The following is a 25,054-nucleotide window of genomic DNA, read 5'->3' as shown; positions in this document are numbered from 1 at the left end:
ATTGAAGCCAAAAATGAGATTTGGAGGCTCCTTTTAGAGGACTTGGATGTCTCCTCTTTGGGATGTAGGGGATGTGGGTTGGAAGGTGGGCAGGGCCTGGACCCGGAGCCTCATCAGGGAACTGCACCAGGTGCCTGTTCAGGCAGAAATGCTAATTTCTGGGTGTTTTCAGAGAGATGGTTCATGGGTAATGGTTTAGTTTCTGCTTACCTTGAAAATTCATCCGTCCTTGTGATATTAAAAAAAATATATTGATACATAATATTTGTACATAGTTATGGGGTATATGTGATATTTTGTTGCTTTCATAGAATGTGTAATAATCAAGTCAGGGAATTTAGGGTATCCTTCACCTGAAGTATTTATCATTTCTTTTCTTCTTTTTTTTTTTTTTAATTGAAATGGAGTCTCACTCTGTCACCCAAGCTGGAGTGCAGTGGCCCAATCTCAGCTCACTGCAACCTCTGCCTCCCGGGTTCAAGCAATTCTCCTGCCTCAGCCTCCTGAGTAGCTGGGATTACAGGTGCCTACCAGCAAGCCTGGCTAATTTTTGTATTTTTAGTAAGGACAGCGTTTCACCATGTTGATCAGGCTGGTCTCGAACTCCTGACCTTGTGATCTGCCTGCCTCAGCCTCCCAAAGTGCTGGGATTGCAGGCATGAGCCTCCTCGGCTGGCCTTTTTTTTTTTTTTGAGATAGAGTTTTGCTCTTATTGCCCAGGCTGGAGTGCAATGGCACAATCTTGGCTCACTGCAACCTCCTTCTCTTGGGTTCAACCTATTCTCCTGCCTCAACCTCCCAAGTAGCTGGGATTACAGGCACCTGCCACCATGCCCAGCTAATTTTTGTATTTTTAGTAGAGATGGAGGTTCACCATGTTGGCCAGGCTGGTCTTGAACTCCTGACCTCAAGTGATCCACTTGCCTCGGCCTCCCAAAGTGCTAGGATTACAGATGTGAGCCACCGCCCCCGGCCCTTGTTCATTCATTCTCTCTCTCTCTCTTTGTTTTTTTTTTTTTTTTGAGATGGAGTTTCACTCTTGTTGCCAAGGCTGGAGTGCAATGGCGTGATCTCGGCTCACCACAACCTCTGCTTCCTGGGTTCAAGCAACTCTTCTGCCTCAGCCTCCTGAGTAACTGGGATTACAGGCATGCACCACCAGGCCCGGCTAATTTTTTGTATTTTTAGTAGAGACAGTGTTTTTCCATATTGGTCAGGCTGGTCTAGAACTCCTGACCTCAGGTGATCTGCCCGCCTTGGCCTCCCAAAGTGCTGGGATTACAGGTGTGAGCCACCGCGCCCAGCCTATTCATTCTTTATAACTACTTTTTGTGGTATCCATTAGACATCCTCATCTCTACCCCATCCCCATGACATTTAGAGCCCAGAAGGACTGAACATAATATTCCTTGCCTTCCTAGAAATTTTTCCTAAAGAAATAATCAGATGTGGAAAAGGACTGTGTACAGGAATGTTTATTGCCATATTCTTTTTATAAGATTGAAAAATTGAAATAATAATAATACCAAGCAGTTACTGAGCTCTTACCATGGTCCAGTTGCTGTGCTAAATGCTTTATAAGCATTGTCTTGTTTCATCTTTTCAAGAAGGTTATATTATCATTGCCATTTTATAAATAAAAACAGAAATAGAAGCACTGAAAGGTTAGTAATTTGCCTGAGACAAAATAATTAGTAAGTGGAGGAGACAGATGTATAAACGACAGCAATAACACATTGTGGTAAACATTAAAATAGAAATAATGGTTCATTCCTGGGTTTCAGCACACACAAAAAAGAAAAAGTAATATGAGCGACAATCAGTAGACAATGCAAAGTATTATTATCATTATACACGGTGTGTATTCGAATGCTTAAAATAAAGTCCTGCACAAAGTGAGCACTTAAAATGGTTGTTATTATTTGCACTTCAAACTTTAATGTGCCCACAAATCACTTGGGAATCTTGTTAAAATTCAGATCCTGAATCAGCAGGTCTAGTAGACCTGAGATTCGGTATTTATTTTATTTATTCATTTGTTTTTGAGACAAAGTCTCACTCTGTCACCCAAGCTTGTGTGCAGTGGAGTGATCTAAGCTCACTGCAACCTCCACCTCCCAAATTCAAGCGATTCTCCTGCCTCAACCTGCGGAATAGCTGGGATTGCAGGCATGTGCCACCACACCTGGCTAATTTTTGTATTTTTAGTAGAGACAGGATTTCTCCACGTTGGCCAGGCTGGTCTCGAACTCCCGACCTCAGGTGATCTGCCTGCTTCGGCCTCCCAAAGGGCTGGAATGAGATTCAGCATTTCTTTTTCTTTCTTTCTTTTCTTTCTTTTTTTTTTTTTTTTTGTGAGATATAGTCTCACTCTGTCACCAGGCTAGAGTGCAGTGGCCCGATCTCGGCCCACTGCAACTTCTGCCTCCCGGGTTCAAGCTCTTCTCCTGCCTCAGCCTCCCTAGTAGCTGGGACTACAGGCGCTTGCCACCACGCCCGGCCAATTTTTGTATTTTTAGTAGAGACGGGGTTTCACCATGTTGGCCAGGATGGTCTCAATCTCTTGACCTTGTGATCCGCCCGCCTCGAGCCTCCCAAAGTGCTGGGATTACAGGCGACAGCCACCGCACCCAGCCTGAGATTCAGCATTTCTAACAAGCTTCCAGGTAACGCCTGCACTGCTGGTCCAAGGAACCACACGTGGAGTATGAGGGATTATTAAATAACTTGGTGAAATGCGAGAGTCCTGTGTATGTAAAACGAAAACAAATCACACAACCCCAGTGACCTGCGATGTGGAAAAAGACTGAAAAAAGGCCGGGCGCGGTGGCTCACGCCCGTAATCCCAGCACTTTGGGAGGCCGAGGCGGGTGGATCACGAGGTCAGGAGATGGAGACCATCCTGGCTAACACGGTGAAACCCCGTCTCTACTAAAAATACAAAAAATTAGCCAGGCGTGATGGCGGGCACCTGTAGTCCCAGCTACTCGGGAGGCTGAGGCAGGAGAATGGCGTGAACCCGGGAGGCGGAGCTTGCAGTGAGCCGAGATAGCACCACTGCACTCCAACCTGGGCGAGAGAGAGAGACTCCGTCTCAAAAAAAAAAAAAAAAAAAAAAAGACTGGAAAAGAAGAGTCACCATATTCCTATAGTATTGGGTGTCAGTTTCAAGTGAATTCCTTTCCTTTTCTGTATTTTCTGTCACATGAGCTAATTCCGTTCCACAAATACAGTATTTATCAAGTGACTCAGCACCAGTCACTGTGGAAGCAGAAATGAAAAGAAATCCAGTGGTTTTCTCCAGGATGTTAAAAACAAAACAAAACTTAAAACGGGTTCATTTTATTTTTTATACCTAAACAGTTGATTTAACACTTAAAGATATGAAGAAATGTAATGCCCTGATGGGGATCTTCTTTTTTTTTTCTCCCCCAACTATTTATTTATTTATTTTTGAACAGAGTCTTGCTCTGTCGCTCAGGCTGGAGAGCAGTGGTGGGATTTCGGCTCACTGCAATCTCTGCCTACTGGGTTCAAGCGATTTTCCTGCCTCAGCCTCTAGAGTAGCCGGGATTACAGGCATGAACCACCATGCCCGGCTAATTTTTGTATTTTTAGTAGAACCAGGGTTTCACTATGTTGGCTAGGCTGGTCTTGAACTCCGGACCTCAGGTGATCCACCGGCCTCGGCCTCCCAGAGTGCTAGGATTACAGGCATGCGTCACTGCGCCCAGCCCAGATCTTCTTTTTTAACAAGGTTAAAAATATTTAAAAATAAAAATTCCGGGCCAGGTGCAGTGGCTCACGCCTGTAATGCCAGCACTTTGGGAGGCTGACGCAGGTGGATCACTTGAGGTCAGGAGTTTGAGACCAGCCTGGCCAATGCGGTGAAAACCCATCTCTAGTAAGAAGACAAAAGTTGGGCCGGGTGCGGTGGCTCGCGCCTGTAATCCCAGCACTTTGGGAGGCCGAGGCAGGTGGATCACCTGAGGTGGGGAGTTCAAGACCAGCCTGACCAACATGGAGAAACCCGTCTCTACTAAAAATACAAAATTAGCCGAGGTGGTGGCACATGCCTGTAATCCCAGCTACTTGGGAGGCTGAGACAGGAGAATCACTTGAACCCGGGAGGCGGAGGTTGCAGTGAGCCGAGATCTCGCCATTGCACTCCAGCCTGGACAAAAAAAGCAAAACTCCGTTTCCAAAAAAAAAAAAAAAAGACAAAAGTTAGCTGGGTTTGGTGGTGGCCACCTGTATTCCCAGCTATTCGGGAGGCTGAGGCTGGAGAATCAACAGAACCCGGGAAGCAGAAATTGCAGTGAGCCGAGATTGTGCCACTGCACTCCAGCCTGGGTGACAGAGCCAGAATCTGTCTCAAAAAAAAAAAAAAAAAATTCTTGCACGGTGAGTAGGGCCTCTGAGTTCCTGTCTGTTTGTAACCCGAAGGTTTATTCTCTTCCAGGTACTCCAAACTCGGACTGTGTCCTGTACACATTCTCAAAGCACCTCCTACTTTTTGGCATCCCTTAATACTTTCACACACACTTGCGTCTGCCCCCTGGGTCAATTCTGACTTCTCAGAGGCCAGGCACTGCATCTGGTTCATCTGGTTGTGTCACTGTGGAATCCCCACCCCCTATCATGTCATGGTATCTGCCTCACAGCAGACCTTTTTTTTTTTTGGAGATGTGGTCTTGCTGTGTCGCCCAGGCTGGAGTGCAGTGGCGCCATCTGGGTTCACTGCAGTCTCGATCTCAAGATCTCAAGTGATCCTCTTGCCTCAGCCTCCGAGTAGCTGGGACCACAGGCATGTGCCACTCAATATTTGTTGAATGAATGTATGAATGATATAATGACTGAAGGGGATGGGCTTGGCCTTTGGGTAGAAGATTTTTTGTTTTTTCTTTGAGACGGAGTTTCGCTCTTGTTGCCCAGGCTGGAGTGCAATGGCGCGATCTCGGCTTACCGCAACCTACGCCTGCCGGGTTCAAGGAATTCTCCTGCCTCAGCCTCCCGAGTAGCTGAGATTACAGGCATGCACCACTACGCCCGGCTAATTTTGTATTTTTAGTAGAGACGGAGTTTCTCCATGTTGAGGCTGGTCTCAAACTCCTGACCTCAAGTGATCCGCCCGCCTCAGCCTCCCAAAGTGCTGGGATTACAGGAGTGAGCCACCGCGCCGGGCCAGGTAGAAGACATTTTGTTTATACTTTTACAGAAGGGATTTTCAGGAAAGGGTAGAGGAGAGGAGGAGGGCTGGTGAGGAAGGCCAGCCAAACCCCCCACATTTCCCTGCTCCAGGTTTCTCGGCATTACCTCCTTACCCTCAAGGCTGGACTTAGGGGCTAGGTGAAGCCCTTAGGCTTGGCGTTCAGTTCCTAGATTCTGGGTAGCATGTCTCTATTTTCTCATGTTTCCAGTGGGGATTAGGGTAATATTTACCTGGGAACTGTGAGGAGCCCCTGGGAAGAGAGGGCATGGGGGTTAGAGTGTTTGAGGGGCTGCAGTGATGATCACGGTCTCAGTAACCTCCCCTCACCCACCTCACCACCACCCTCCCTGCCCCGCACAGTCAAAGCCCTCGCACTATTTTGAGGAAACTTTGGTAAGTCAGTTTCTTTCACTCCAGAAGGTCTCAAAGTGTAGTCCCTGGGTGCTTATTGGAAATGCAAATTCTCAGGCTCCACCCTGGCCTTTCGAATCAGATCCTCTGGGGGCGGGGCCCGGCAATACCAGGTGATGCTGGGGTGATGCTGATGCCCTTCCAAGGTTGAGACCTAGTGCTCTACTCTGATGTCAGGTCTCCGAGAGACACTCTGGCCTGCTTTGTTCCCTTCCCTGTCCCCAGTGTCTGGCATCGAGTAGGCATGCCATAAATATCTCTGGAGTGCATAGTAACAGTGATGATGATAATAGCAGCTAGCCATTGATTGAAGACCTCTTGTGTGCCGGTCTCTGCGTTAAACATTTCTGGAGGCTTAACTCATTTAAGGAGCTACCCCAGCCATCATTTTCTCAGATGGTGAAACTGAGGTTCAGAGAGGCCAAGCGCCGTACCCAAAGGTCACTCAGCGGGAGAGCTGGCAGGAAACCTCGCGTCTGCCGGTGCCGGCGCCGCCCCCGCCCCTCCCCGGAGCCCGGCGGCCGCGCGTGTCCGCGGCCCTGCGAGGGCTACCCGGCTCCGGACAGCCCAGGGCGGCCGGGGGAGGAGCGCGCTGCGACGGCCGTGGCGAAAGTGCGGTTGTGGATGCGCGGAGAGGCCGGCAGCGGTGGCAGCGGCAGCGGAGGAGGAAGCTGAGCAGGGCGGCGGCGGCGGTGGAACCTGCGGGGCTGGGGCGCGCGCCATGGGCCGCCTGCACTGCACTGAGGACCCGGTGCCGGAGGCCGTGGGCGGCGACATGCAGCAGCTGAACCAGCTGGGCGCGCAGGTGGGCCCGGCGGCGGGGCGTGGGGCGTGGGGCGTGGGGCGCGGGGCCCAGGGCCCAGGTGATTCCAGGAGCCGGGCCTGGGGGAGGGGGGACGTCCGGGGGTGCGCGGGAGTTGGGAGAGACTAGACAGAGCGGCGTCTGGTGGGCGTTTGGGGTGTGTGAGGTGGGTTCGGGGCGAGGCTAAGGTGAGCTGGGGTCTGAGGAGAGTGTGGGGAGCCAAGGGATCTCCGGAGGCCTAAGGGCCACCTGAGGGGTCCGAAAGGCTTTGTGGGGTCTCAGAGATGGGACTACGGGACCTCTGCGGGGTCCTGGGGCCGAGGAGAGCTTTTGGGGTCCTAGAAGAGGGACGGAGGGGAGTCTAGATGAGGCTGAAGGAGTTTGGGGAACTGAAGGAACAGACTAAGGGCGTGGGGAGTTTTGGGGAGCAGTGGGGTCCAAAGGGAGATAGATGTTTGGCAGGGAGGCCGAGGAAGCCTGAGGGGAGTGGGAGGGCCCGAGAATCTGAGGGGGCCCGGGGAAGCTCGGCCTGGGCTGCCGTCTTACATCTCAGTGTGACATGAGTGTCAGTAATAGCCAGGCCCCACTGGGGCTCTGTGGGCCTGAGGGGCTCGATCTGGGACAAGGCTGATGACACCTTCCACCTCCACCCAGTTAAGGAGAGTCACTGGGATTCACATGGAAAGAAACCTTATACACTGTGTACAGTGGGGGTCTTCATCCTTGATGGTAGGGGAGCTAGCAAAGCCTTTTTCTCCCCCTTCAGGCTGCAGGTGCCAACCAAGGCAGTCTTGGAGGCATCCTGCTTCTGTGCTGGTTGGGATGCCTTTTCATACCACCAAGGCTGCTGAAATAGGTGAGAATGACACTTCTCACCCCCACTGGGAAGATACATCTATTTCCCCCGCTAGGTTGTCACTTCCCAGGAGGTAGCGCCCCTCTTCTTTCATCTCCATACCCCCCACAACTTCCCACACAGTAGTGCTGCTTGCGAGATAAAAACCAAACTTAGAACTTGTAACGACAGGAAGGTTCTAAGCTTGAGCTATGCAATAGAAAAATTTGCAAGCCACATTTCTAACTTTGCATTTTGTAGTAGCCACATTTAAAAATTAAATAGAAATGGAAATTAATTTTTTTTTTTTTTTTGAGACGTAGTCTCATTCTGTCACCCAGGCTGGAGTGCAGTGGCGCGATCTCGGGTCACTGCAACCTCCGCCTCCCAGGTTCAACCAGTTCTCTGTCTCAGTCTCCCGAGTAACTGGGACTACAGGCACACGCCACCATGCCCAGCTAATTTTTGTATTTTTAGTAGAGATGGGGTTTGACCATGTTGGCCAGGCTGGTCTTGAACACCTGACCTCAGGTGATCTGCCCACCTCAGCCTCCCAGAGTGTTGGGATTACAGGCGTGAGCCACTGTGCCCAGCCCTGAGTTCATCTTATGCAAGCATCCTAGAGTTTATTTACACAAACCTACTGCATCCTAGGATATATGGTATAGCGCATTGCTCCTAGGCTACAAACCTATACAGCATGTGACTGTACTGAATACCATAGGCAACTGGACTATAATGGTAAATATTTGTGTTTAGACAAATCTAAATAGAAAAGGTACAGTACAAATACAGTATAAAAGATAAAAAATAGGCCGGGCACGGTGGCTCACACCTACCCTAGGACTTTGGGAGGCCAAGGTGGGCGGATCACAAGGTCAGGAGATCGAGACCATCCTGGCCAACATGATGAAACCCTGTCTCTACTAAAAATACAAAAATTAGCTGGGTGTAGTGGCAGGCACTTGTAGTCCCGGCTACTCTGGAGGCTAAGGCAGGAGAATCGCCTGAACCTGAGAGGTGGAGGTTGCAGTAAGCTGCGATTGCACCACTGCATTCCAGCCTGGGCAATAGAGTGAGACTTCATCTCAAAAAAAAAAAACAACTTTCTAGTTGGGTACGGTGGCACAGCTACCACAGTAGTCCCAGCTACTTGGGAGGCTGAGACAGGAGGATCACTTGAGCTCAGGATTTCAAGGCTGTAGTGCATGGTGATTCCACCTGTGAATAGCCATTGCACTCCAGCCTGGGCAGCATAGTGAGACCCCCATCCCCAAAAAAAAAATTTTTTTTTCTGTTTTTGATAAGTTGACCTTAGCCTACTGTCAGTTTTTTTTGTTTGTTTGTTTGTTTTAGACGGAGTCTTCCTCTGTCACCCAGGCTGGAGTGCAGTGGCGTGATCTTGGCTCACTGCAAACTTCACCTCCTGGGCTCAAATGATTCTTTTGCCTCAGGCTCCCAAGTAGCTGGGACTACAGGCGTGCACCACCATGCCTGGCTAATTTTTGTATTTTTAGTAGAGACAGGGTTTCACCATGTTGGCCAGGCTGGTCACGAACTCCTGACCTCAAGTGATCTGCCTGCCTCAACCTCCCAAAGTGTTGGGATTACAGGCGTAAGCCATGCACCCTGCCAACTGTAACTTTTTACTTCATGAATGCTTACCTTTTTTTTTTTTTTTTTTTTTTTTGAGGCAGGGTCTCGCTCTGTCACCCATTGCTCACTGTAGCCTTGATCTCCTGGGTTCAAGCAATCCTTCCACCTCAGCCTCCCAAATAGCTGGGACTATAGGCACGCGCCACCATACCTGGCTAATTTTTGTATTTTTTGTAAAGACAGAGTTTTGCCATGTTGCCCAGGCTGGTTTTGTTAAACTTTTTGGCACTTTTGTAGTAACACATAGCTTAAAACACAAACATGGCTGGGCGCGGATTTCTGTGACAATCACTAGGTAACAGGGATCTTTTACCTCCATTATAATGTTATGGGACCATCATTTTATATATGGTCCATCATTGATCAAAATGCCATGCATGCTTAAATCCACAATATCAAAATATTTTTCAATATCTTACCCATATACAAATATCAATGACATTTTACTTTTTGGTACAAAGTTTTCTAAATCTGGTGTTTTACACTTACGGCACATCTTAAAGTAGTTTAGCCCTTTTCTTTTTTTTTTTGAGACAGTGTCTGGCCCTGTTGCCCAGGCTGGAGTGCAGTGGCGTGATCTCGGCTCACTGCAAGCTCCGCCTCCCGGGTTCACGCCATTTTCCTGCCTCAGCCTCCCAAGTAGCTGGGACTACAGGTGCCTGCGACCATGCCCGGCTGATTTTTTGTATTTTTAATAGAGATGGGGTTTCACCGTGTTAGCCAGGATGGTCTCGATCTCCTGACTTCATGATCTGCCCACCTCGGCCTCCCAAAGTTTTGGGATTACAGGTGTGAGCCACCGCATCCGGCCAGCCCTTTTCTTTTTAAAGACAGTCTCGCTTTGTTGCCCAGGCTAGAGTGCAGGGATGTGATCTCGGCTCACTGAAACCTCTGCCTACAGGGTTCAAGTGAGTCTCATGCTGCAGCCACTCAAGTACCTGAGATTACAGGTGTTCACCACCATGCCCGTCTAATTTTTTCTTGTATTTTTAGTAGAGATGGGATTTCGCCATGTTGGTCAGGGTAGTCTCGAACTCCTGACCTCAAGTGATCCACCCACCTTGGCCCCCCAAAGTGCTGGGATTACAGGAGTGAGCCACCACCCCTGGTCAGATTAGCCCTTTTCAAGCGCTTACGTGGCAAGTGGCCACTGGACAATAGGGATCTAAGTGCTTTTATGTATGTTTTTTTTTGTTTTGTTTTGTTTTTTTTTGATACAGAGCCTTGCTCTGTCACCGAGGCTGGAGTACAGTGGTGCAATCTCGGCTCACTGCAAGCTCCACCTCCCGGGTTCACGCCATTCTCCTGCCTCAGCCTTCCGAGTAGCTGGGACTACAGGCACCCGCCACTACTCCCTGCTAATTTTTTGTATTTTTAGTAGAGATGGGGTTTCACCGCTTTAGTGAGGATGGTCTTTATCTCCTGACCTCGTGATCCGCCCGCCTCAGCCTCCCAAAGTGCTGGGATTACAGGCGTGAGACACCACGCCCAGCTTATGTATGTTAACTAATTGAGTCCTTGCAATCACTTTTATAGGTAGTTGCTGTTATTATTTTAAATTGAGACAGGGTCTCCCTATGTTGTCTAGGCTTGTCTTGAACTCATGGTCTCTGGTGATCCATCTTGGCCTCCCAAGGTGATGGAATTACAGGCATGAGCCACTGCACCCAGCCACTTATTATTATTCACATTTTACAGATGAAGAAACTGAATCACAGAGCAGTGAAATGAACATAGTTATTATACGATATTAATATATTGAGCATGCACCATGTGGCCAGGCACCATTTTAAATGTATGCATAACAACTCTAAAAGGAAGGCACTATTATTATTCCCATTTTACAGTTAAGAAAGATGGCTCAGAGAAATAAATTGACCTGTTTAAAGTCAGGTAGACAGGAGTTCAAGACTAGCCTAAGCAACGTAGCAAGACTCCATCTCTACAATAAGATAAAAAATTAGCCAGGCATGGTGGCACACACCTGTAGTCCCAGCTACTCCAGAGGCTTAGGTGGGAGGATCACTTGAGTCAGAAATTGGAGGCTGCGGCTAGCTATGATTATGCCACTGCACTCCAGCCCAGAGAACAGACCAGACCCTGTTTCAAATAAATAAGTAAATAAAATCATGCAGAAAGCCAGGCAAGGTGGCTCATGCCTGTAATCAAGCACTTTGGGAGGTAGAGGTAGGGGGATCACTTGAGGCCAGGAGTTCAAGACTAGCCTGAGCAACATAGCAAGACCCCATCTCTAGGAAAACATTTTTTTTCCTTTGAGATAGTCTCAATATTGCCCAGGCTGTAGTGCAATGGCATGATCTTGGCTTACTGCAACCTCCGCCTCCCAGGTTCAAGTGATTCTCCTGCCTCAGCCTCCCAAGTAGCTGGGACTACAGGCGTGCACCACCATGCCCGGCTCATGTTTGTATTCTTAATAGAGATGAGGTTTCACCATGTTGGCTAAGCTGGTCTCCAACTCCTGACCTTGTAACCCGCCCACCTCGGCCTCCCAAAGCGTTGGGATTACAGGCATGAGCCACCGTACCTGGCCAACAGTTTTAAAAATTAGCTGAGAGTGGTGGTATGTGCCTGTAGTTCTAGCTACTTAAGTGGCTGAGGCAGGAGAATCCCTTAAGCCCAGAAGTTTGAGGCTGCAGTGAGCTATGACCATGGCATTGCACTCCAGCCTGGGTCAGAAAATGTGACCCTGTCTCAAGAAAATAAATAAATAATGTCAGGCAGCCAGGAAGTGATGGAGCCAGGAATTTAGGATCACGTGTTTGGCTTCAAAGCCTATGGTGGTAGCTTAGCTTTTACTTGTTAATGTATCAGTGTTCTCTGGAAGATATCCATTTGGAGAATAAAAAAAGATTCTGCTACTAACAAAGTTTTTTTCTTTTTTTTTTTTTTTTTAAGATACTGGATTGTATGATCTGTAAAATTACCTCCAGCTTGGTATTCGTAGAAAATACAAACCACTTCCTTTGAGATCAGCACTTGACTCATTTTCTTTTTTTTTTTTTTAAGACAGGATCTCACTCTGTTGCCAAGGCTGGAGAGCAGTGTTACAATAATGGCTCACTGCAGTCTTGAACTCCTGGGCTCAAGGAGTCCTCCTGCCTCAGCCTCTTGAGTAGCTGGAACCACAGGCATGTGCCACCACACCAGGCTAATTTTTTATTTTTTAATTTTTTTATAGCAACACGGTCACTGTTTGTTGCCTAGGTTGGTCTGGGCCTCCTGGCCTTAAGGGATCCTCCCACCTCAGCCTCCCAAAGTGCTGGGATTATAGGTGTGAGCCACTACACCCAGAGTTGACTCATTTTCTTTTCTTTCTTTCGTTTTTTTAAATTTGAGACAGGGTCTCATTCTATCACCCAGGCTGGAGTGCAGCCTCAACCTCCCAGGCTCAAGTGATCCTCCTACCTCAGCCTTTCTAGTAGCTGGGACTATAGGCATGTACCACCGTGCCTGGCTTATCTTTTTTTTTTTTTTTGAGACGGAGTCTTGCTCTGTTGCCCAGGCTGGAGTACAATGGCACGATCTCGGCTCCCTGCAACCTCTGTCTCCCAGGTTCAAGCAATTCTCCTGCCTCAGCCTCCCGAGTAGCTGAGATTACAGGTGCCCTCCCTCACACCCAGCTAAACTTTATATATATGTATATATTTCTTTTTTTTTGAGATGGAGTCTCGCTCTGTCACCCAGGCTGGAATGCAGTGGCGCGATCTCGGCTCACTGCAACCTCTGCCTCCTGGGTTCACACCATTCTCCTGCCTCAGCCTCCAGAGTGGCTGGGACTACAGGTGCCCGCCACTACGCCCGGCTAATTTTTTGTATTTTTAGTAGAGACGGGGTTTCACCATGTTGGTCAGGCTGCTCTCAAACTCCTGACCTTAGGTGATCCACCTGCCTCAGCCTCCTAAAGTGCTGGGATTATAGGCATGAGCCATGGTGCCCAGCTCTGGCTAATTTTTGTATTTTTTGAAGAAATGGGGTTGTGCCATGTTGCCCAGGCTGGTCTAGAACTTCGGGCTCAAGTGATATACCCACTGTGGCTTCCCAAATTGCTGGGATTACAGGTGTGAGCCATCACCCCCAGGAACTGACTCATTTTCTAACCTTGAAACATACTGTAAACCTTTACCTTTATTGTTTTTTTTTGTTGTTGTTGTTTGTTTGTTTGAGTCAGAGTCTCGCTGTATCACCCAGGCTGGAGTGCAGTGGTGTGATCTCAGCTCACTGCAACCTCTGCCTCCTGGGTTCAAGCGATTCTCCTGCCTCAGGCTCCTGAGTAGCTGGGATTACAGGCATGTGCCACCATGCCTGGCTAATTTTTTGTATTTTTAGTAGAGACGGGGTTTCACCATGTTAGCCAGGATGGTCTCAATCGCCTGACCTTGTGATCCGCCCGCCTCAGCCTCCCAAAGTGCTGGGATTACAGGTGTGAGCCACCAGGCCCAGCTACCTTTATTGTTAATACAGAAACCTTAAACCTTTCTCCTAATAAGCAACTTACCTGAGTCGTTTGGCCCATTTCTCTGTCTTTTGTTGGATAATCAGACTTCTCCAAGTACCCACTCTGTTAGCTGAATTTATTTTGAATTCTAAGGTGTAGGCCTCAAGGAGTAAACGAATCATTGTGTGAACCTTGTCTTTAACATTTATTGCTCATTCGGTGGGTGTTTACCTGAATGCCTACATAAACCAAATAGCCACTAAACCTGGTAGGACTTAGGAAGATTTGATGGTCAAGGCCTTTTGTCCTGGGTAAGTTGTGATCTTCTACAGCAGGTCATAAAATGAAGAAGCAGATAGTACCAAATTGCACATAGATGTGCCCTTTGATGCCCGTGGCCAGTCCTAGGCAATGTGGAGTCTGAGAATAGGCAGGATTTTAAGTTAATCATTTTAGAATGAGAGTAAACTCAGAAAAATATAAAGGATAATACAAGCAAGTGGCCCACAGTCCTCTTACCAAGCTGGAAATGAAAGTAATAGACAGGAAATTCAAACAGTATACAAAGATATCAAAGTGAAATAAGCTAGGTATGGTACAGCATGTCTGTAATCCCAGAGCAACCCAGGAGGCTGAGGCAGGAGCCTAGGAGTTGGAAGCTGCAGTGAGCTATGATGATCACCCCACTGTACTCCAGCCTGAAAGAGTGAGACCCCCATCTCTTAAAAATAAAATGTTTATTTTTCTTATCTCCAGAAATCATTTTAATAGTTTCTTATAGCTGGTCACAGTGGCTCACGCCTGTAATCCAGCCACTTTGGGAAGCCGAGGCAGGTGGATCACTTCAGGCCAGCAGTCTAAGACCAGTCTGGCCAACATGGTGAAACCCTGTCTCCACTAAAAATACAAAAATTAGCCGGGCATGGTAGTGCACACTTATAATCCCAGCTACTCAGGAGGCTGAGGAGGATAATCACTTGTACCCAGGAGGCAGAGGTTGCAGTGAGCCATGATCGCACCACTGCACTCCAGCCTGGGTGACACAGAGAGACTCTGTCTCAAAAAACAAACAAAAAATAGTTTCTTACTTATTTTTATAGAAATAAAAGTCTTAATTTGCCAGCATATATATGAGTATCCTTTTAAAAAAAATTTTTTTTTTGAGTCTCGCGCTGTTGCCCAGGCTGGAGTGCAATGGCGCAATCTTGGCTCACTGCAACCTCTGCCTCCCAGGTTCAAGCAGTTCTCCTGCCTCAGCCTTCCAAGTAGCTGGGATTACAGGTGCTCACCACGATGCCCAGCTAATTTTTTATGTTTTTAGTAGAATGGGGTTTCACCATGTTTGCCAGTCTGATCTTGAACTCCTGACCAAAGGTGATCCACCTTCCTCAGACTCCCAAAGTGCTAGGATTACAGGCGTGAGCCACCGTGCCTGGGCATGTTTTCTTATTTTTATTTTATTTTATTTTTGAGATGGAGTCTCACTGTGCTGCCCAAGCTGGATTGCAATGGTACAATCTTGGCTCACTGCAACCTTTGCCTCCTGGGTTTAAGCCATCCTCCTGCCTCAGCCTCCCGAGTAGCTGGGACTACAGCTACCACCACACCTGGCTAATTTTTGTATTTTTAGTAGACATGGGGTTTCACTATGTTGGCCAGGATGGTCTTGAACTCCTGACCTTAGGTGATCTGCCATCCTCGGCCTCCCGAAGTGCTGGGATTACAGGCGTGAGCCGCTGTGCCTGGCCTTATTTTTATTTTTTAGAGATGAGGTCTTACTATGTTGACTATGGTGATCTTGAACATCTAGGCTCAAGTGATCCTCCCATTTCTGGCTTTGAATTTTTATATATATATAGAAAATGGTTCATTCTGTATATATTTTTTCTTCATCTTGCTGGGGTTTTTTTTTGGTTGGTTTTGAGACGGAGTCAAGCTCTGTCACCCAGGCTGGAGTGCAGTGGCATGATCTGGGCTCACTGCAACCTCCACCTCCCGGGTTCAAGCAATTCTCTGCCTCAGCCTCCCGAGTAGCTGGGATTACAGGCGCATGCCACCATGCCCAGCTAATTTTTGTATTTTTAGTAGAGACGGGGTTTCACCATCTTGGCCAGGCTGGTCTTGAACTCCTGACCTTGTGATCCACCCACCTTGGCCTCCCAAAGTGCTGGGATTACAAGCGTGAGGCACGGCACTTTTTTTTTTTTTTTTTTTTTTTTTGTGACGGAGTCTCGCTCTGTTGCCCAGGCTGGAGTGCAGTGGTGTGATCTGGGCTCACCACAAGCTCCGCCTTCCAGGTTCACACCATTCTCCTGCCTCAGCCTCCCCTGTAGCTGGGACTATAGGCGCCCCCTACCACGCTTGGCTAATTTTTTTATTTTTTATTTTTAGTAGAGATGGGGTTTCACCGTAGCCAGGATGGTCTCTGTCTCCTGACCTCGTGATCTGCGCGCCTCAGCCTCCTTAAGTATTGGGATTACAGGCGTGAGCCACCGCACCCAGCCTTCTTTTTTTTTTTTGAGAAGGAGTTCCACTCATCGCCCAGGCTGGAGTGCAATCGTGCGATCTCGGCTCACTGCAACCTCTGCCTCCCAGGTTCAAGTGATTCTCCTGCCTCAGCCTCCTGAGTAGCTGGGATTATAGACGCACACCACCACGCCTGGCTAATTTTTTTTTTTTTTTTTTTGAGATGGAGTCTTGCCCTGTCACCCAGGTTGGAGTGCAATGGTGCAATCTCGGCTCACTGCAACCTCCACCTCCCAGGTTCAAGCAATTCTCCTGCCTCAGCCTCCCAAGTAGCTGGGATTATGGGCACGTGCCACCACACTCGGCTAATTTTTTGTTTCTTTAGTCGAGATTGGGTTTCACCATGTTAGCGAGGCTGGTCTCAAACTCCTGACCTCAGGTGATCTGCCCGCCTCAGCCTCCCAAAGTGCTGGGATTACAGGCGTGAGCCACCGCTCCAGGCCATTTTTGAATTTTTAGTAGAGACGGGGTTTGGCCAAGTTGGCCAGGCTGGTCTCAAACGCCTGACCTCTGGTTATCCCCCCGCCTCAACCTCCCAAAGTGCTGGGATTACAGGCGTGAGCCACCGCGCGTGGCCTGTTTTGTTGTTGTTTTTTAAACTGAGCAATGTATCCTATTTTCTCCCTTCAATACAAACAGATCTACTGCATTCTTTTTTTTTGAGATGGAGTCTTACTCTGTTGCCCAGGCTGGAGTGCAGTGGCACAATCTCAGCTTACTGTAGCCTCCGCCTCCTGGGTTCAAGTAATTCTGCTGGGATTACAGGCGCCCGCCACCTTGCCCAGCTAATTTTTGTATTTTTAGTAGAGACGGGGTTTCGCCATGTTGGCCAGGCTGGTCTCAAACTCCTGACCTCAGGTGATCTGCCCGCCTCAGCCTCCAAAGTGCTGGGATTACAGATGTGAGCCACCGCGTCCGACCTTCTTTTTTCTTTTTTTTTTGAGACGGAATCTCACTCTGTCGCCCAGGCTGGAGTGCAGTGGCGTGATCTCGGCTCACTGCAAGCTCCACCTCCCAGGTTCATGCCATTCTCCTGCCTCAGCCTCCCGAGTAGCTGGGACTACAGGCGCCCACTTCCAAGACCGGCTAATTTTTTTGTATTTTTAGTAGAGGGTTTAGAGACAGGGTTTCACCGTGTTAGCCAGGATGGTCTAGATCTCATGACCTTGTGATCCACCCACCTCAGCCTCCCAAAGTGCTGGGATTACAGGCTTGAGCCATGGTGCCAGGCCTCTTTTTTTCTTTTTAAATTTAAATGTATTATTATGATTTGTAGAGATAGGCTCTCACTATGTTGCCTGAACATAATGCTTGTCTCCTGGGATCAAGGGGTCCTCCTGCCTCAGCCTCCCAAAGTGCTGGCATTACAGGCATGAGCCACTGTGACTTGCCAAAACATTTACTTTTTGGAACATACCTAAAGGATATACTTCATGGAATGGAATTACTAGGTCGAGGGGTATAATCACTTTAAAAATTTGATGCCGGTTGGGTGTGGTTGGTCAAACCTATAATCCCAGTTCTTAGGGAGGGTGAGGCAGGAGGATTGCTTGAGCCCAGGAGTTCCAGATGAGCTGGGGCAACATTATGAGACCCTGTCTCTACAAAATATGAAAAAATTAGCCCGATGTGGATGTGGTGGCATGTGCCTGTAATCTCAGCTACTCAGGAGACTGAGGTGGGAGGATTGCTTTGAACCCAAGAGGTTGGAGGCTCCAGTGAGCCGTGATTGCGCCACTGCACTCCAGTCTGGGCGACAGAGCCAGACTCTGCCTCAAAAAAATACAAGTTAGATGCACATTGTGAAATTGCCCCTAGAAAGGTCACCCCAGTGTATCCTATCATCAGTCATGCAGGAACCTGTCTGCTTCCTTGTACTTTCACCAGCACTGGTGTCCTAGTCAAACTTTTGGGTTTGCAGATCTGATAAGTGAAAAATAGTATATTCTGGTTTTACTGATTTGCATTTCTCTAGTCTGGAATGACCTTGTGCATCTCTTCCTAAGTTTACTGGGGAGAATCCTTAAGATTTTGAGATGCATGCATAGATAGCCATGGGTGGGTGAGCATTCCAGAGGGAAGCACCTATGCAATTGCAAAGGCAAAGCATTGCGGGGAGTGTTTAGGAAAGATTTATTCAGCAAATACTGTGCACTTACAGTATTTAAGTTGCTGTGAAGCTGCAAAGCCATATAAGGAAACTTCTCTTCTAAGACATGTTTGTGTTCCTTATCAGAGTTGAAAATTGTAGGTGGCCCCAGGGAGCCTCAGAAGTTGAGAATCTGGGTAGGTCCCTTTCTTGTTGGGAGTGTCATGGTTTCTTGGCAGGGCTTTGGAGGATAAGGAGGGCTTGGGAAGGGAGAGATAGGGACGAGGGATCAATAACACATTCTTGCACTGTCGCTCAGGCTGGATTGCAGTGGCGCAATCATAGTTTGCTGCAGCCTCAAGCTCCTGGGCTCAAGCAGTCCTTCCACCTCAGCCTCCAGAGTAGCTAGAACTACAGGTGCATACCACCATGCTTGACTAATTTAGTTTTATTTTTTATTTTTATTTTTTGAGCTAGGATCTTGTTCTGTCACGCAGGCTGGAGTTCGGTGGTGTGATCATGACTCACTGCAGCTTGGAATGCCTGGGCTGAAGCAATCCTCCTGCCTCAGCCTCCTGAGTAGCTAGGACTACAGGAGCATGCCACCTTGCCTGGCAAATTTTTTAATTTTTTTATGCAGATTGCCCAAGCTGGTCTCGAACTCCTGGCCTCAAGCAATCCTCTCACTTTGGCCTCCCAGAGTGCTGGGATTACAGGCATGAGCCACCACACCCAGTTTCGTTTTCTTTTAAAATAGAATACATTTTTGAATAAAATAATACAGAGTCCTGACAGATGTGTAGAGTTTAATGTGTCATAGCAGAAGGGATAGGTGCATTTAACATACTACACATAAAACTTTGGGGGTTTTAAGCTGAAGTATCTGCCTATAATCTTTTTCTTTTTTTATATATTGCTTCTAGAAGGTGGATCAAATGGTATAGTGACTCTAATTATGGCTCTAACTGTAGCTACCATTTGTTTAGCGTCCAGCCTGGCTCTGTGCTAGAGGCTCTGCATGTGTTACTGTTAGTATTGGAAGCTGTGTATTCTTACCTTTGTTTTCCTCGTGGGGACTGGGACACAGATGCTAAATGGCTTGACCAAATTCACAAGAGTAGTCAACGGAGAACACTGATTGAACTGGGTCTTTTAAACCCTGGCAACCTGGTTTTCCCCACTATGCCATACACAGTGGGCTTTTTGTTGTTGTTGTTGTTGTTGTTTGAAACGGAGTCTCGCTCTGTCACCTAGGCTGGAGTGCAGTGGCATGATTTCCACTCACTGCAACCTCCGCCTCCCAGGTTCAAGCAATTCTTCTGCCTCAGCCTCCCGAGTAGCTAGGATTACAGGCACGCACCACCACACCTGGCTAATTTTTGTATTCTTAGTAGAGACGGGGTTTCACCATGTTGGTCAGGCTGGTCTTGAACTCCCGACCTCAAACGATCCGCCAACCTCAGCCTCTCAAAGTGCTGGGATTACATGCGTGAGCCACCGCGTCCAGCCCATACACACTGTTCACAGGGAGGGACATGAGAAAGTAATGATCTGTGTCTCAGTCAGCTCAGGCCAGGGAGGGACATGAGAAAGTAATGATCTATGTCTCAGTCAGCTCAGGCTGCCATAACAAAATACCTGGGCAGCTGGTATTTTGTTAAGGCAAAATATCATAGACTGGTTGGCTCCAACAGCAGACATTTCTTTCTTTCTTTTTTTTGAGACAGAGTCTCAATCTGTCATCCAGGCTGGTGTACAGTGGCATGATCACAGCCCACTGCAACCCCTGCCTCCTGGATTCAAGTGAGTCTCCTGCCACAGCCTCCCAAGTAGCTGGGATTACAAGTACACGCCACCACGCCTGGCTAATTTTTTTTTGTTTTTTGTTTTTTGTTTTAGTAGAGACGGGGTTTCTTCACTATGCTGGCCAGGCTGGTCTCAAACTCCTGACCTCGTGATCCACTCACTTCAGCCTCCCAAAGTGCTGGGATTACAGGCGTGAGCCACTATGCCCAGCCCAGACATTTATTTCTAACAGTTCTGCTTGCTTGGAAGTACAAGATCAAGTGCCAGCCAGTGTGATTCCTGGCTTGTAGATGACTCCCTCCTTCCTTTTTTTTTTTTTTAAGAGGTGGGGTCTTGCTGTGTTGCCCAGGCAGATCTCAAACTCACAGCCTCAAGCAATCCTCCCATCTTGGTCTCCCAAAATGCTGGGATTACAGGCGTGAGCCACTGCACCTGGCCTCTTCCTCTTCTTATAAGGGCCCCAGCCCTAGGCTAGGCACGGTGGGTCATACCTATAATCCCAGCACTTTGGGAGGCTGAGGCAGGTGGATCACTTGAGGTGAGGAGTTCGAGACCAGCCTGGCCAATATGGTGAAACCCGTCTCTACTAAAAATACAAAAATTATCCAGGTGTGGTGGCAGGCACCTGTAATCCCAGCTGCTCGGGAGGCTGAGTCAGGAGAATTGCTTGAACTCGGAAGGTGGAGGTTGCAGTGAGCCAACATCATACCACTGCACTCCAGCCTGGGCAACAGAGTGAGACTCCATCTAAAAAAAAAAAAAAAAAATCAAAATAAGGGCCTCCAGCCCTATGGGGCTAGCGTCTCACTCTTATGACCTCATTTAACCTTTATCATCTAACAGGCCCTGTCTTCAAATATTGTCACAATGGAAGTTAGGGCTTCAATATATGAATTTTGGGGAGACGCAAACATTCAGTTCCTAACAACACATTACCAATAAAGAGAAAAGATTAAGACACACAAAACTGTAAGCGTCTGTTCTAGGTGCATAATAAAGTGTTACAGTTTATTGTTGTCTTACACAAGTAACGAGATGTTTATGGGTGGTGGGAACCCAAGAAAATATGAGGCCAGGTGCATGGCTTATGCCTGTAATTCCAGCACTTTGGGAGGCTGACGTGGGTAGATCACTTGAGCCCAGGAGTTTGAGACCATCCTGGGCAACAAAGTGAGACCCTGTCTCTACATTAAAAAAAAAATTAGTCGGGTATGGTGGCATGTGCCTGTAGTCCCAGCTACTCTGGAGGCTGAGGTGGGAGGATCGCTTGAGCCCAGGAGGCAGAGGTTGCAGTGAGCCGAGATTGCATCACTGCATTCCAGCCTGGGTGACAGAGAGACCCTGTCTCAGGGAAAGAAAAAAAAAAAAAGAAAGAAAATATGGATAGGTAAAACAGAAGAAAATAAAAATCATCCAAAGTGGTAACCGCTTTTAATTTTCTGATGATTTCCCCTTTGTGCGTGCATGTGTGTGTGTGTGTATGTCTGTCTGTGTGTGTCTGTGTCCTGGAGATATATGTGTGCATCTGAGTGCATATGCTTACAGTCTCTCAATACATGTCTGCTAAGTATCCCAATAAACGTGTTTTTCAGATGATGTAGTGACACAGGTATATTGACACTGGTGGTGGGTATTGTGAATATTTGTAACTATAGGATGATCAGAACAGGCGTAACACCTGGCTGTTACTGTTCTTCCCTCTCAAGGCTATGCAGTTGCCTGGGGTGGGGCATGCTGACCCAGTAGTAGAAATTGTACTGATGTTCTGTGTTGTTTTCTTCACAGCAGTTCTCAGCCCTGACAGAGGTGCTTTTCCACTTCCTAACTGAGCCAAAAGAGGTAAATAAAACATTCTGTGTTAGGGAGTGGGTCCGTGCTCCCTGAGATGCTTAGAAAGTGAAGGCCCGGGTTTTCACTGTTCTCTCTCTGCAGGTGGAAAGATTTCTGGCTCAGCTCTCTGAATTTGCCACCACCAATCAGATCAGTCTTGGCTCCCTCAGAAGCATCGTGAAAAGCCTCCTTCTGGTTCCAAATGGTGAGTAACCTCTCTTAGCAGCTCTGGCCAGAGACATTAACTTGAACATTCCTTTAGTCCATGGAGTCATTGAAGCATGCTCCGTGGACCAAGCCAGAGCGTTTGGTAATGAGCCAGACGTGGGTGGGACTCTGTCTCTGGAGGGAGCCCACGTAACAGGTGAACATAGTATAGTTGAATAGTAGTGTGCTGTGGTGCAGCACAGCTGAAAAGTTCAGTGTGCATCTTGGGTTATGTCCTCAGAATGTCCTCTTGTCCTCTCTATAATAAGGACAGAAATTGAGAATAAGCATTTGGAACCTTTTATAGCAATTTGACAATGTCCCTTGAATCTAATGCTTTTTTTTTTTTCTTTTTGAGACAGAATCTTTCTCTGTCGCCAGGCTGAAGTGCAGTGGTGCAATCTTAGCTCACTGTAACCTCTGCCATCCGAGTTCAAGTGATTCTCCTACTCAGCCTCCCGAGTAGCTGGGATTACAGGCATGCACCACCACGCCCAGCTAATTTTTTTATTTTTAGTAGAGACCATGTTGGCCAAGATGGTCGGGTCGTGATCCCTTGACCTCATGATCTGTCTGCCTTGGCCTCCCATAGTGCTGGGATTACAGGCGTGAGCCACCGCGCCCGGCCTGAATCTAATAATTTTTTTAAATGGAGCATTTTTTTTTTTTGACAGAGTCTTGCTCTGTTGCCCAAGTTGGAATACAGTGGTGCAATCATAGCACACTTCAGCCTCAAACTCCTAGGCTCAAGTGATCCTCCTGCCTCAACCCCCCAAGTAGCTGGGACCACAGGTGTGCACCACCCTGCCTGGCTAATGTCTTTTGTGTGTAGAGATAGAGTCTCTCTATGTTACCCAGGCTAGTCTCAAACTCCTAGCTCAAGCTGTCCTCCTGCCTTGGCCTCCCAAAGTGCTGGGATTACAGGTATAAGCCACCATGCCCAGCTTCAGTTCAAGTGTATTAGAAGTTGGGGGTTTAATTTGTTTGCTTCTGTTTGGCACTTTCCTATATCTTAGTGAAGATTCTTTCCTTTGCCCTGTATTGTGCTCCTGAGGTTCTGGGGGCTTGAACCAGAACATTCCAGAGATATTCAACTGAAATTTTCTGAGCCTCGTGTTTTTGTGATTCTTGCCTTCTTTGCTGTCATGACTTGATAAGAATTTGAGGGTTTTTTTGTTTTGTTTTGCTTTTGAGACAGAGTTTCAATCTTTTTGCCCAGGCTGGAGTGCAATGGCGTGGTCTTGGCTCACCGCAACCTCCACTTCCTGGGTTCAAGTGATACTCCTGCCTCAGCCTCCCAAGTAACTGGGATTACAGGTGCCCGCCACCACACCCAGCTAATTTTTTGTATTTTTAGTAGAGACAGGGTTTCACCATGTTGGACAGGCTGGTCTCAAACTCCTGACCTTAGGTGATCCACCCACCTCAGCCTCCCAAAGTGTTAGGATTACAGGAGTGAGTCCCTGCGCCTGGCCTTGAAGTCTTTTGTTTGTTTTTTTGAGACGGAGTCTCACTCTGTCACCTAGGCTGGAGTGCAGTGCAGAATCTTGGCTCACTGCAACCTCCGCCTCCCAGGTTCAAGCGATTCTCCTGCCTCAGCCTCCCAAGTAGCTGGGATTACAGGCACAGGCAAGTGCCACCATGCCTGGCTAATTTTTGTATTTTTAGTAGAGATGGGGTTTCACTATGTTGGCCAGGCTGGTGGTCTTGAACTCCTGACCTCGTGATCCACCCGCCTTGGCTCCCCAAAGTGCTGGATTACAGACATGAGCCACTGTACTCAGCCAAAGTCTTTTTATATAGGAATACTTTTTTTTTTTTTTTTTTGAGACAGGCTTTTGCTCTGTTGCCCACACTGGAGTGCAGTGGCATGATCTCAGCTTACTGCAACCTCCGCCTCCCGGGCTTAAGTGATCCTCCCGTATCAGCCTCCGGAGTAGCTGGGACTACAGGCATGCACCACCATGCCTGGCTATTTTTTGTATTATTATTATTATTATTTGTAGAGATGGGGTTTTGCCATGCTGGCCAGGCTGGTTTCAAATTCCCGAGCTCAAGTGATCTGCCCGCCTCAGCCTCCCAGAGTGTTAGGATTACAGGTGTGAGCCATTTCACCAGCAGGAATAAATTTTCATTTTAAACTTTCAAAAACAGTACAGAGCGGCCAGGTGTGGTGGCTCACGCCTGTAATCCCAGCACTTTGGGAGGCCAAGATGGGTGGATCACGAGGTCAGGACATCGAGACCATCCTGGCTAACACGGTGAAACCCTGTCTCTACTAAAAATACAAAAAATTAGCCAGGTGTGGTGGCGGGCACCTGTAGTCCCAGCTACTCAGGAGGCTGAGGCAGGAGAATGGCGTGATCCCGGGAGGCGGAGTTTGCAGTGAGCTGAGATCGCGCCACTGCACTCCAGCCTGGGCGACAGAGCGACACTCCGTCTCAAAAAAAAAAAAAAAAAAAACACAGTATAGAGCTATAGAGAGTCAAAAGTAAAAATCCTCTTTTACTTTCCTCCTACTTTTGTCCCTAGAGATAATCACAATATAATTTTGGACTATGGCCTTTTATATTTTTATGTACACTAATGAACATATTCATGTAGCTTTGTTTTTCATAAATGGTAGCAAACCATAAAAAGTGTCCTGGAACTCACATTTTTTCATCATACCTGGTATATCATGGAGCTCTTTCCACATCACCTTCATTCTTTAGATGGATGTAATGTCCCATAGACTGAATATATCTCCTTTTAGTTAATCTATATCCTGTTGTTGGATATTTCTGTTGTTCCCATATCTCACCCTTACAAACAATGCCACAGTGAACATCCTTACAACCTCTTCTTACTCACAAATGTGAGTATTTTGAGACCAGCCTGACCAACATGGTGCCTAAAGTGCAGAACCACAAGTCTTTATTATTATTATTATTTTATTTTTTTTTGAGATGGAGTCGTGCTCTGTCACCCAGGCTGGAGTGCAGTGGCGTGATCTCAGCTCACTGCAAGCTCTGCCTACCAGGTTCATGCCATTCTGCCTCAGCCTCCCGAGTAACTGGGACTACAGCTGCCCACCACCACGCCCGGCTAATTTTTTGTATTTTTTAGTAGAGATGGGGTTTCACCGTGTTAGCCAGGATGGTCTCGATCTCTTGACCTCGTGATCCACCTGCCTCAGCCTCCCAAAGTGCTGGGATTACAGGTGTGAGCCACTGGGCCTGGCC

General features: G+C 47.8%; 1 protein-coding gene across 2 annotated transcripts in view; it reads left to right on the top strand.

Annotated features, from left to right (window-relative positions):
* The first annotated feature begins 6,108 nt into the window (after positions 1 to 6,108).
* Positions 6,109 to 25,054, top strand: part of COMMD7 (COMM domain containing 7) — a 38,532-nt gene continuing 19,586 nt past the window's right edge. Inside the window, exons 1-3 of one of the 2 annotated variants that reach the window (XM_001156589.7) lie at positions 6,109 to 6,428; positions 21,579 to 21,632; positions 21,726 to 21,828. In XM_001156589.7, coding sequence (XP_001156589.1) covers positions 6,345 to 6,428; positions 21,579 to 21,632; positions 21,726 to 21,828 — 241 coding nt within the window. In that variant the 5' untranslated portion in view covers positions 6,109 to 6,344. The remainder of the gene's footprint in view (positions 6,429 to 21,578; positions 21,633 to 21,725; positions 21,829 to 25,054) is intronic. The other variant, XM_009437048.4, reaches the window with a different exon arrangement.

This window comes from Pan troglodytes, chromosome 21 (assembly GCF_028858775.2).
Source record: "Pan troglodytes isolate AG18354 chromosome 21, NHGRI_mPanTro3-v2.0_pri, whole genome shotgun sequence".
NCBI classification, from domain to species: Eukaryota; Metazoa; Chordata; class Mammalia; order Primates; family Hominidae; genus Pan; species Pan troglodytes.
This window is presented reverse-complemented; position numbering and strand designations above follow the sequence as displayed.